The 14,201-nt window shown below is 42.3% G+C and overlaps 1 protein-coding gene across 4 annotated transcripts in view; it reads right to left on the bottom strand.

Annotated features, from left to right (window-relative positions):
• Window positions 1-1,052: 1,052 nt before the first annotated feature.
• PDLIM5 (PDZ and LIM domain 5) overlaps window positions 1,053-14,201 on the bottom strand; it is a 565,292-nt gene continuing 552,143 nt past the window's right edge. For all 4 annotated transcript variants that reach the window (XM_085641149.1, XM_085641152.1, XM_085641151.1 and 1 more), the window contains 2 exons: window positions 10,241-10,356; window positions 1,053-7,970 (listed from right to left, as the gene is read on the bottom strand). In XM_085641149.1, coding sequence (XP_085497275.1) covers window positions 7,881-7,970; window positions 10,241-10,356 — 206 coding nt within the window. In that variant the 3' untranslated portion in view covers window positions 1,053-7,880. The remainder of the gene's footprint in view (window positions 7,971-10,240; window positions 10,357-14,201) is intronic.

The raw sequence follows: 14,201 nt of genomic DNA, 5'->3' as shown, positions 1-14,201 counted from the left end.
CACCTACCCCCTCAGACCACGCTCAGAACCTCGGCATCGTACTCGACTCACCATGAACCGACCAGTCAATGCCGTCACCTCCAGCTGCTTCAACACCCTCCGCATCCTCCGCAAGACCTTCAAGTGGATCCCCCCTGAGTCAAGGGAGACAGTCACCCACATACTCCTCACCAGCAGACTGGACTATAGAAATGCACTCTATGCCTGCATCAACAAGTCCCTACTCCGCAAACTCCAGACAATACAGAACACTGCCGCCAGACTGGTCCTCGGCATCCCCCAACACGACCACATCAGCCACCACCTACGAAGTCTCCACTGGCTCCCCATGGAGAAAAGAGTCACTTTCAAAATCCTCACTCCCGCCTGCAAATACCTACACAACAACGGACCCAAATAACTCAACGACAGAATCAACTTCCACGTGCCGAAAAGAAACCTCCGATCTTCCAACCTAGCACTGGCTGAAACCCTGCGCATCCACAGAGCCAGAGCAGGTAGAAGATCCTTCTCTCCCTTTGCAGCCAAGACCTGGAACGAGCTACCGGCAGACATCAGACGCGGGGGGGTGGGGAGGGGGGGAAGAAAGAGAGACAGAGAGAGAGTGTGTGTGGGTATATATATATATAATTTTCTAATTAGGTGTACTAGAGAGTAGTGTTTTTTCACCATATTGTTCATTAGGTGTACAAGGGAGAATTATTGTTTTCACTAGAGATTATTGTAATTAGGATCATAAGGGAGTAACGTTTTTCCGCTAGGTGCAACCTCTATATAACTGAATATTTTAAATAACCAATTTGGTGTGGCCTATGTGTTATTATTCACATTGTAAATATCATTTACTCGGCACTGCTCTCTTCAGGCCGTCTGTGAAAATAAACTCTACATGGGTTGTCGCGGCAAGAATGTTAACACAAGTACTGATGTGATACACTTTCGTTTTTGGAATACGAAGCGGTTGTTGGCTCGCAGGTTAAAGTGCACCAATATGGTCATCTGAAGAGGAGACGTGTTCATTTAGAATACAATAAGAAATAAAATCGGCACAATTTAACACACGCAAAAGCCATTTATTGACAAACAGTGCAAAAACAGCAACGATTTCTATGCATTTCATCTGAGGAAAAGCATGATTTACACCACATTTTCTGCAAGAGAAACCCGTGACCATACAAATATGCTTTGATTATTACAAAATAGAAAATTTTAAAAGAACAAGCAAAATGAGCACTTGACATGTGGTTCTCCTCTAAAGCTCCTTTTCCTTTCCAAACAATCTAAATGAAAATAAGTTCCGCGGAGCTCTTCTTCCGCGCCATTTTGAAAGCCCTTCCTTGTGGAGTACATTAGATTACAAGCCGTTGTCCGGAAGTGACCGTCCTAACCATTGCACTATGGTCATGCCAGCAAATAACTTATGAGAGGAATGTCACACAATGCTATTTATCGGTCAACTCCGAAATTCCTCAAATGTAATAAAAAAAATATCATGGTACAGCCCAATTACCAAAACTCTTTGCAAAGTGTGCAAAAAACACATTGAACGTGTAAACGCAATTCACAAATCCATATTTAAAGTGTCAACCCGCAGGTGGCCGTGGGAATAACTGGCACTATGCATGAATTTCAACAGAGGTAAATTTAAGGTTATAGTAGGGTGTCGGCAGTCTGCAGCCATTGGGACGGTATTGCACACCTACAAAGCAGTAGTTTTGCTACCATTCACAAAGCTTCACATCAGCAGTCAAGAGTAGGAAAGACAGACACACCACCACAGAATTGAAGGGTACCTCCTTAAGAGGAAATTTCCTGCATGGGAAAAAGGATAAAAATGGGGTCCGCTAGTTGAGAGTACCCATAAAGTTGCTGGCTTCCCACTATCCATCGGGTTAGGGATACTGACATATAGGGTTACTGAAAATAAGCTAGGGTTTTCCACTTTCTTAAAAATGCCCTAATTAGTAGAACTGCACATTACCATATTGGTATATTGATAGGCTCACATGTACAGTAAGTTGCAACATCTTGGAGTAGCTACTTGCTTTTCAGAATGAGGTGAATTCCCTTAGGAAAACAATTACATGCAGCTAGTTACTGCACATATATTAAACTTATTAAATTATAAACTGTACCATCACCAATGGATACTGAAGCAAGGAACTCCGCCAGAAGTGTGCTGTGTATTCTGTCTGGGGCTGTCCTAAAAACCCAGACTACTGCTATTATTTCAGTGCATGGTCCTGCTGATATTTGTTGTGTATTGGCATTGCGTGCTTGGCCTGGCACTTATAATGCTATAGCTGGCCATTCACCATGGGCGTCAATGACAATTAGATGCCAGTAAGACATTACAGGTAGTGGACTCTAGCTGTCTGTGGGTAAATTCTCAACACCAGCTCTCTGAATTCTCATCTCTGTGTGTGCACCATTTGTCGTATCATATTACAGCATTCATATAGCACTTCCTACCCAAGAAAAGAACTTTGATTTACATCAGGCTCCTCAGTGCCAAACACTCACAGCTCTGTTCCAGCTAACCAGATATGTTTCCAATCATCTGCATTTTGTTCATAACTCATGTCGACCTTGGGTTGATAGGAGAGGAACAGGGCACTTATCTCTCTGCACAACTTAAAGAGACTTATGGGCATAAATAAACACAAGGGGCCCGCTTCACAAAGGCAAACTGAGACGAAAGTCTAACTTTACGACTTTGGTATTCACAAAGGGCATTTATGAGTAGTAAAGTTAAACTTTTGTCTCAGTTTAACTTAAGTTTTGGTCTTATGTTTAACTGAGAGCAAAAGTCTAGTCTCAGATAAATTTAAGACTAAAACTTAAGTTGGACTGAGACAAAAGTTTAACTTTACTACTCGTAAATGCCCTTTGGGAATACCAAAAGTCATAAAGTTAGACTTTTGTTTCGGTTTACCTTTGTGAATCGGGCCCAATGATCTTAATTCTATATTATGCCAATGTTGGAGGCACTTAGCACATCACTGCATTCTTAATTGACAATCACGTTACAGCTGCATAAGAGCGCTGTGAATGCACTGTGGCATGGAGCAAAGAGGAAATTACAGACATTATTTTAACCATTGCTGTAAGCTGTGACCAAAATGTTGGACATGATGGCCCACTTGATGTTAGGAGAAAAGCGAGACCGGTTGCACGGTGGAATTTGACATGAGGTTGTCTTCTGGCTAGTGTGTAGTAAATAATGCAGCAAACACTACAGAACTGGGCATCTTGGGAAAATGACACCATTTGGTCCGAGGCACTTTTGCTTTGGTATTTCTTGCAGAAGCTACTCGATCCAGATCTAATCTAGGATCACTCTCTGGAAATAAATGTGCACATTACCCAATGGGGAAGCACCAACAGTAGTAGTATGTTCACACCTGTGGTCCTCTTCTACACATCAGAAGGAGAGATTCTCTGGATCCACAGAGCATACACACACAAACAAGATCCTCACAATGAGACGGGTTAATTTGCACAGGGGCTGCGCCCATGAAAAATAGGCATGCATTCAGGTTCTGAAAGTGCTGCACTCTTCTGCTGGAAGACCAAAAAGGGGCTGGTTTTATTGGTGGTACTTTGTTGCTTGCACTTGCTGGTCCACAAGAGGAATCGCAGGTGTGTGGAGGCCTTGCGGCCCTTTATTTTACTCTCTCCAACTGTGGATGGAGTAATGTTGGCACTCATCACTGTTATTGTGACCAAGACCATAGTTTTTGCATTATCCGAGGGATGGCAGGAGATTACCTTCCGTAATCACTTTGAAAGCCAATATTGCCCCAGAAGCAAGACCTTCTGCTCTGGTATGGTGAAGGAATGAGATGCAACAGGACTCCAAAAGCACCAGTTTGCTACAAACCGAGGGAGCATTGCTTGAGGGGTGCTATCGTGGTTTGTGTCTGGATCACACACGTACACAGTCTCCCACCAATACTGTGCAATTTGAAATTTGACAAGAGTTTTCATTTTTTATGTGCACTAGAGAGAATGACTTCTAGACAGACTGGTAAATGGCTTTTGAGTGAGTCAATAGAAACCCCATGAAACCGAGCTATCCCCAAGGATGAGCAATACAAGCCAAACTGCTAGGTAGCCAGCTATTTTGATACAAGTATATCACTGTAAAATAAATGCAGGAATTCTGACATATACCCCCATTTTCTAATTCACCAGCTTTTGACTGTATTGCTTGACACAGTGTGTTTAATGAGGTTATTCAACAGTAAAGTGAGTTTCAGGATTTTGTACAGTTTTGAAGAGGGAGTGTGACTGTGAAAAAGCTTTAATATGCCATGCTTGAACAACAGATTACAGAGCTTGCTAAGAAGACAGGTTTGTACAGTATCCCATAGAACATGCAATGAGGCATTCTAACTATCTGGGAGGTAGGTTCAAACTGAAAAGTTGATACTATTTTCCCAAATGGTCTCCTAAAACTATGTCATTTACACTGGTCTTGCTCAAAATCAACATTTGATTGGTGAAAGCATTGCAGATAACCCTAGTCGGTCCAGCTAACGCCAATGAAAAAGAGGTGAAATGTGTGGTGGGTGTTCATAAGTGAGGGGTGGGTGTTGGTGCCTTTGTTGGAAGATTTGTGTGCTAAGCGACTGAATGATGTAAACAAAATGTATGCGAGAGTGACGGAAATTAAGTGGTAGTAAGAGATGATGATCAATTGTAAGAGTTAATGAGCAGTAATGCGAAATGTTGAGCGTAGGGGGTTGACGGTGATTGTGTTTCTGCAATACTAAGAGATAAGGGGCGTAGATGAGTGTGAGCATGCAGGCGACTACGTAAAGGACAATTAGAGCAGAGAAACAAAAGGGGTGTGGTTGTAAGTAAGCATGGTTGTGCCAGGATGAATCGTGGGTCAACGATTAATAGTGGAAGGGATAAGGAATCAGGAGTAGCTCAGTAGATGGAAAGTGGGTTAGGTTTTGAGTGGGTGAGCCAATGGTGACTGAATTAAGGGAAGAATGGATGAGCCACTAGTAAATACGTTGTGGGGAGAGTGGATGAGTGACGGAGAAAAAGAATGAATGGTTATTGAATGCACAGAAGTGGTGAATAGAGTTGGTTAGTGAAGGTGAGTGTGAACGAGCATTGGTGAGAGTGCCTAAATGAGGAAAAGGGACAAGGACTGGTAAGTGTGGATTACTAGAATCATAGAACATAAATGAGGTTGAGGAAGGTTGTCTTGCACAATACAGCTTCAATTTGTGTGTTTATGGTCAATGACTAGTTTTGGGGATGAGTGTCAAGACATACCAGTGTATTTAGTACCAGCACCTCAGCACCCTGACATATGGTCATGTGGGTGAGTCAGGTTGCCCTTACAATCATTACATGCGACATCATTTCTAGAGTGGGGCCAGCGTTGCAGTCATGTGAAGAACAAGTGTTGCAGTCATGCAAAGAACCAAGCATTGAGATGCATGCAGAATGTTGGTGAATACAGACCCATAAAGGCCTGATGTTTCGAAAAACAAGGATTATCCCTCACAGTGTCATTTATTAGAAAACTACTAGTTGTGGCCATGAATATATACTCTTGCAACTGGATCATTCATGTTCATGACAGAAAGTACTCGCCTCCTTTTAATAAGTAAGATGCTGGACACAAAAGATAAATGCAGGTTGTCACTTTCAACTGTGTTAATCTCTTTACACGTTCATTATACTCTAGCTAAACACACAACTTCTCTACAAGAATACAGAAAACATGCAAAGAGGTAAGTTTTCTGAATCCCCAACAGAAAGAACACTGGCTGACTCCATTATTAGCAGTTTGGGATATTTGCTAATCATAGACTTTCAATTAATCTTGGCAATGCTCTTTAGCTGGTTACTCAATTGTGTGCTATTGGAACACCTGCAAGTTCACAAGGTGGGCAAAAAGTCACGATTTATCCGAACAGCGATATCCAAAGTTGGAACAGACAGGGCCAAGCACAAGTAAATGTTTAGGATAAGTACTTTGACTGTAAATTATGCCCATTAATACTCATTTTGTGTCGTCATCTCATGGGGAACTCCTGAGTTGTTCTGGTTGCGGTCCGTCCTCTCTCTGAGGAAAGACCAAAGAGGATGAAAGAGTTGACAATTGTATTATTTGTCAATTATAATGAAAGAATAAGTACCCCTTACTAAAAAAAAAAAAAAAAATTAGAACAAAAGGAGGCAACATGTGGAATGACTATCAAGCGTGTTGAAGAACCACCTACTAGAAAATGCATAAAAATGCTGTAAGCAAGGGAGATATTAACAAAATTGTTCGTCTCAAAAGTGACACTCACAATACAAGTATGGCTGAGTTAAGAACAGTGCAATTAGAGGAGGGTGATTTGGGCAGATTTGAAAAGGGACAAATCTTTTGTAGAAGAACTTCTACAGTGATAAGAACTAACACAATTATTAGAAGGTCACAAATCTGTCTTGTTGATCCAGATGCTTATACTGGACGAATCATGGCTTTGGACTCACAAATATCTGCCAGTTGTTGTCATCGCTGAACAGTGATTTCTGGCCTGTGCCGACTAAAAAAATTCTTGTTACCATGATGCATAAAGCAGAGCATCCATTTGAATCGGTACGTCAGTGTGAGGAGGAGGAATCCTCCAAACCGACAGCTCCGACATCTACATCAAAGTTCTTTAGGTACAACTCAAAGGTGACATTTGTTAAAGATAGATGTAGAAGCAGCAAGACAGGCTTATATATTAGTTATTGTGGGACTGGTCTATTGTGCAATGGAAACTAACTTGGAATTTGAACGTATTCTGTATTTTTTTTATTCTCTGTCCTCGTCTTGGATACAACCTGTTGCCCAGTAATTTTTACTACTACACCCTCTACTATAACATTTTCACCTCAACTTATTGCAACTAACTTTATCTGGATAATTAGGAAATTCAGCACCAACTTTTCCATGTTAAGAAAGCCATACATGGCTCCCTTTTGATTGGGCGCATTGAAAATACTTTGATAGACTCCTCTGCTCCCTACTAGAAGTACTGACAAAAGTATCTGCAATGCATTCCCTTGAGGCACGTATAGGTTGTATGCGGGTTTTCCTATATTGTACAACGTGTGCAATAAAATAGAAACCAACACAAGTGACTCAAATACTCTTGGTTTCTCTCTTAGAGACTTTTAGGAGCGCTAACAAAATGTTGACAGATTGATGGAGGACTGTGGTGTGCTATCCTGATGTATGGATAATACCCCTCCATGTTGTGCTCGTTCTGTGGCTGCAATAAAAAGAGTTATTGTTTTTAATCCACTGCTTGGCTAGAAGCTCAGATGCCCATCACTTCTGTCTTCCACAGGAAACTCCAGCTAATATAATTATTCTTACTAAAGTTATTTTATGTGGAAAGCCAGCACGACAATTTGAGTGCTCTGTTAGGAAATCAAAGTAAATCTAATCTTTCAGAGCAACAGACAGACACACGCCTCCCCCACATTAACAGGAAAACAGCAAACCACTCCGTGCACTTTATTTGCATTTGCGTCAAGGTGCAACCTTTTAAGTATTTTCCTTAATTAATGCAATTTTCCGCCGGGTGAAAACAAAACCGGAAGTGGACAATTCATGTATTGCATATCTTAAACTATATGGGTTCTGCTTTCCATGCATGCATGATCAAAAAATATTCGTAACGCTAAAATCTAGAAAGATAGAAAGCCCGCAGACCATCCTCCAACTATTATTTTTTCAAACCAGAGACGTATATATAAATATTCTAGCAGCTGATGGTGCAGATAAACAGGGGACACCCCCGTGCATATCCTCTTCTCCCCCTGCCTCCAGCTGTATGTACTTTCTCCTGTTCCAGATGCCAGTGTCACTGTTACATGTTCACGGAGTGGGCATGCTTCTTGCACAGTGGCTTGTCCTTCTTGGAGAAGAAAGTCTGCCCCTCCAAGCTTTCACAACATACCTGGCATAAAAGAAAAAATAACATTCATTTAGCGGTGCAATGTGTAGTCCAAATCTGGAACACTAAAGTCACATTGGCATACCATAAATGGTTCCATGCAGCACAATGAACCGAAACCGTACATAATATATGAGATACAGATATATATATACACCGTAAGTGATAAACAAAAATATTGCAGATCACGTGACTAGCTACAGGAATAAGACTAAATGTCAAATTCCTTAATAAGGCCAGGTAAATCTCAGACAGCTAATGAAATGTGATCATATTGTGTAACCCTACACATTGCAAAGTTCTGCATTAAACTGCAATTTTGCTAGAGATAGCTTCCACAGACTTTGCGACACACAATAATCTAGGCGTGAAAGAATGCAACCCACCGCCACTTTTCAGTGTGGTTAAGAGGATGTTTAGTGTTTTTGAGCCATTCAACTTCACGAAAGTTCGCATCATTCCAATTATGAATGCCAACCAGCGAGTCGGTGAGCGTAGCGGTAAAACTCAGTGCAAGATTCTGGGGCGAGGATGTAGCCTTAGGGCTAGAGCTGCCGACTTTGGAACTGGGAAACCGGGTTCGAGCCTCGGGATCGGCTCAGCATCCTGTGATTCTGGGCAAATCACTTAACCTCCCCACTCCTACCTTGTGTAATGTAACTGGTGGTCATGTAAAGCGCTCCAATACCTTCGGGTCGAGTTTGGGCTATATAAAATCTGCACAAAAACACAAGATGATCCAGCCAGACATCAACTGGGTGCTGTTACCATATCACTCATTTAGCACCCAAAGATTCTGGGCTGGCTTTCCTGGTTATTTTAGGCACCTAAATATCAGGAGTCTTCCCTTGCCATTTAAGACTAAAGGTGTGCCTGGCAAGTGAGTACTGCTCATTTTGATGCTGCCCATGCACGTGAGAAAGCTCATGCAGAAAATGTAGCAAGGGTATTATACCCCTGTTTATTTGAGGCTGAACTTCACATATGATTAATATGTCCAGCCCTATGTTGACATACTTGGGTCGGTGATGCACTTTACTCTGGCACATCCTGGTAGCATAATAGTTAATACATCCGTGTAAAGTAACCTGGTCTGATTTGCTTCAGTGACAGGTTTGCCACTTTATAAATCTTACCCTTGCTGTTTGTTAACCTCATTAATATGACGTCACGTGATGTCAGTTAGGACACAGGACTTTTGCAGTCACTTCCAGTAATGCCATCATGGTGAAAGATATTTTATTATCACACCATGCAACGTCATTGTGGGTAAAGGACATGTGCAATCAATCCGGTCTCCCCTGGCTTTTTTTGATTAACACCTGTGTGCTCACCTCCAAACATGTAAATGATGATGAATGCCCAGATGCATCACATTTCCCCCACAATCATTTCAGGGAATTTCTAACATACCAGTATCTCTTCTTCTTGTTTTAGTCACATTTTGTGGGTATGTTTTAACTTTATTTTTACTGTATTTTTTATGCAATCCATGCTAATTAGAACTTTCATTGCTCAATTAATGACGTTTTTCTATTTATAAAAGTCAGTAGGAAACCAGAGCCCTCCTGTAAGGCTTACCTAGCCCCCTCCTCATTGAGTGAGTTGTTTATTTGTAATCCTAACACTTTAGACGCGGAAAAGACCTCTGGTGTTTCTGAGGCACATTAGCACTGTATCTCTCTGTGTAGATGCTGTTTAAACATAGGACAAAAGCTGAAACTCTGAATAAAAAGAGCACGCTTTGATATAAACAAAATCTATGACCTTCGTAAGTAGAAACTAAGATATTCTAGACGGTACATTTACAAATTAAAAGTAAAAAAGAAACAATTGGGAATGGAGGAATAAAGTCACTGAGTACTGAAAAGACTAATCCATGAGAAATTCATTGAGGATTACTCTGCTGCCTCTCCCCATGTGTGAATGCCAACCAACGTCAGTTTACTGCAACAGTGATACATGCCATGTTTGCAGAAAGCACCAAGAGACTGTACGTGGAGCTCCTGCCAACATTGACTTTTTGTCTTGTGCTCTTTTAATTGGCACACATCAATGTATGCCGCAAACCTGATCACGTTACGTTCTGTTGGTGGCGTCTGCGGTGCCAAATCCCTGTAAGAGCCGCACACTTGCACAATGAGCTTACGAGTGGCCTTTGTGTGTGGTTAAATAGGGATTATGAACCCATAATCAGTCACTCCCACATCTCTGAAGAGGTTGGGTTGGGCATGAGCTTGCACAGGCTTCAAAAGGAAAAAAGGGATACTTACTGCGCATACAAAGCAGGTGTCGTGCCAGGTACTGCCCAGAGCTTCCAGAAATCTATCCCCGGCTTCTATTGGGAATTCACATCCATGACACATGGTACCAAACAGAGAGTAGTAATCTGCATTCCAGAAAAATAGAAGAAGTTGGTTAGGTCTAGAATTTTCAGTTGCACATGGTTATGAATGGCCGACTAAAACAAGCCACGACATCTAGGGCCACCTAATTTTTTTAAAAAAAGTATAACTTCATCACTATTCTATTTCCTGCACTTATGTTTTCCACATATGACTTAGGCCACCATACCTCTTGTGGTTCTGCAGCTGAACTATGCATACTGTACCTTTTGTGAAGACAACAAAGAATCCTATATCCAGCAGCCAGACAATCACTAAGCCTAAGTGACCACATCACGCAGGTCCCAAGGCCAGATGGTATTCTGCATCGACCCTGCAGTCCTCCTTGGCATCAGACATTCCTTAATCCAAAGATCCTTCATTGAAAATGCCGACTTGTGCCCCACGCTCTAGACTGGTCCTTCCCATTGACCATCAGTCTTTCAAGAAGCCCTAAATGAGTGGAACATCCTTCACTGTTCATGCTACAAAACTCTTGAATTCCTACCTGGCACAAACACCAACCAACTAAGATCCCGATGAAATCAGCAAAGCAGTAAATACGCAACTATTGCTCAACAAATGACCCCAGGCCATACTGTCCACAAAGAAGAATCAGTCAACCACACAGCTTTGTAGGTGTCATCTCCTTCCCTCCAATTCTCACTCTCAATCCTCTTCCCTCCACTTCACACTCAAGTACATCTACATGTGACGTGACATGATAAAAGCACCATGGTCATTATGCCCAACCCTTAACCACTCCCCTGTAGTCCACACTGTAAACTCACACTCTTTGAACTAAGCACAACCTAGGGCCATGCATACTTCAAATCCACTGAATACACTTCAGCTTCTCAACAGCGAAGAGAATCACTTTTCAAATTCAAAAGAGGAGAGAATCACTACACAAATGCAACTACAAAACAGTATGACTCTGCGTAAGAGAAAAGGAGCAACTTAAACCTGCTGTCATGACAAGGATAACACCCAGTTCATAAGGTTTCACGTTTCATGATCACCACGTCACTGCCATGAACAGGACAAGAATTTCAGGGAACTGTACTACTAGAATCTTAGCCAATACTGGTTACTAATCAGAAGAGCAATCTACCTAGCAGCTGTGCATTGGATGGCACGTCTGGACTCCATGTTGTGTATGTACAAACATTCCCCGGATCCATTTTTCAAGAGATGAAAAGCAATAAAACGCACATTATGGGCTCTAAATCTAGAAAGTCATTATAGGTGAAAAGAGGGGAATGTGTAATCATCATCACTCCTCCCCCGTGGCAGCCATGTTCATCTGAAAATATGGATTCTCTGTGGTCTATCCCCCAGGAACCGACTGATGCAGACACTTGAGTGGCAGGAGTCAGGGCTGCTAAGCAATTTGGAGATCCGGCCAGGCCCGGTTCTAGAGGGGGATGAGCGGGTGGGCCAGGCCCCCCCAAACATGAGCAAGACCCACCCAAATGTGAGCCTTGGCCCTTGCAGAGACGGCGCAAAGGCCAATACAAAATGACATTTTTCATTTAAACGTTACTCCTAACGTTGTTTTCCTTTCTGTTCTGGGAGTTGCGTGATGGGACCAGGGCTCTTTCTTACAGCCATCCCCAATCACCCAACTCCTTTTAGAAAGGTGGGCTGTGTCATGCAGGAACATTAGGGGCATTGCTAAGGGTACAAATTCTTTATTTGCCACAGAGTAACTTTTGCCTACCGTCCTGCTGTGTGAATATTTCCTTTTCTGTTCAGCGCTGGAGAAAATAAGTTTGTTTATTCCTATTCACCTTTCCTGACCCCTGCAGCTGCTTATCAGATCAGGCTGTGACACAAAGTTTGACTAAGTGAGTAGGTAAGAGAAAGTGTTACTATTTGTTTTTATTTTTTAAATCTGCACAGGCCCAGCAAGGCATTTGTGTATTCTTCATTTAAATAGTTTTTATCATTATCATGGCCATGGATGCAAGACAACAATAAAAATGTCCAGATAACTGGTGATTAATGATGCTGCTGGAGATCAATCTTTTGCCTGTTGGTAGTTTTGAAATGCAGATAAGCTGTATTTTATGTGGATAGCTCAGTGGGTTACTGCTTTTTGTCACAGAGATTCTTGTGTAAAAAGAGTTTGGACCGATATGCATTTTTATTGTTAAAGCCAACCCCCAACCACTGGGGTATGCTTCAAATCCTGAGTTTGTGCTTCCCCAGCCCAAACCCTCTTAAAATATACTGCCCACCAGTATGGATGAGATGTAATTCCTACACCGTGTAATCCTCATTAGCTCATGTGACATTCCCTATAGACTGATTTACATACTTGTATGATTCATTGTCTCTGCATAATATGTGCGTAAGGTAAAGTATTGTGACACCCTACACTGATATGAGTAGCGCTTTACAACAAATGAAATACGTATGCGAGAGTGGCTACGGAGAGATGAAGAGCACTGTTGGAGGGTGGTAGTAATGGTGTCTGCGGAGAAAGAGGTATTTGGTGGGGCACCAAAAAAGACTTTCGCACTAGAGCTAAAGCCGGCCCTGTCATGGCCTTTCTGGTTCTATTTAATTAGCAGTCATGGCTTAAGGGCAACTGTGGAACATATTAAAGTGTGTGCTAATTATATTTACTGCTATAGTCATTGTTTTAAGTTTGAAGGTGATTTTACTATTTCTTTTAATGGGAATAAGGCAAGTGGAGCTGGATGGTGGCTGATCTGGGGCCCAAGGTCAGCTGTGAGATAAGGTGCACAGGAGAGGGATGGTAAAAAAGTGGATAATCATGCCTGGAAGTACTTGTTTTGAAGCCTGGCCTGTTGGAATTTGAGGGTTTGCACTTAGGTCCAGACATTGCTCTTACTTTCAAATAACTCTCCACATGCTCTGTATACACACAGAATTGATCCATTGTATCATGGTGACTGTTTGCAAGTAGATATGATGTCATCTAAGGCTTGTAGCTTACCACAAGAAGCGACAAAGTGGTCCCACAGTGGCCCACCCAAATGTAAACTTGGCCCACCCAAAAAATAAAACCTGGAGCCAGGCCTGGATCCGGCACATGTTGTATGAGGAATAGTGAGGTGCAGTTACTAATGCATTAATAACTCTTCAATAGTCGTCCAATAGATATAGAAGAACTACAGACTTTAAAGTTTAAATGGTTGATTAAAATAAAAGGATATTTAGTTACTGAATAAAATACCTGTCTTCTTTCCTAGTCCTGCCTTTCAAGCCTCCTGTCCACCCCCGTGCTTAGAGGCAGAAAAAGGCCTTCATTACACACTTTATAAAATACCAACTAAACATGCCTGCCAACTCCCACCGTGCCACCGTGTGACACGCCTTATCGGCTACCATTACACAGTCACCCGGTGGAGAGCCGATATCACACTGTGGCAGGAAAAACGAGCCGAGAATCGCTGTAAGTAGTGGTTTTCCAGCTCCTTTTCCGGGCATTGAACTGCTGACATTCATTAATGGGTGTGAAAACACCCCAGAACATCAGCACCAGCCACGGCAAGCTTTTTTTTGGGGGGGGGGAGGGGCTTGGGGGCAGGTTGGGGTTCAAAAGTGCCTCCTGGGTACTTCTTGGCACGAGGCCCCGCCCCCTCCAAGGCCCCGCCCCCCTCAATTACATTTCTGTTCAAGTTGGCAGGTATGACCAGATATATTCAGGGACAAAAACTGAGATTTGCAGTTTGCCACATGTTGTAAAATGATCGCATTAAGGAGTACTGGCCTGAAACAATGCAGGGCCAGGGGGCTTAGCATTGGGGGCATGGGGGGTTACACCCCCTTAATAAATATAGGTAATTTCACCAGGAATGTTTACATACACACAGAC

This window comes from Triturus cristatus, chromosome 2_2 (assembly GCF_964204655.1).
Source record: "Triturus cristatus chromosome 2_2, aTriCri1.1, whole genome shotgun sequence".
NCBI classification, from domain to species: Eukaryota; Metazoa; Chordata; class Amphibia; order Caudata; family Salamandridae; genus Triturus; species Triturus cristatus.
This window is presented reverse-complemented; position numbering and strand designations above follow the sequence as displayed.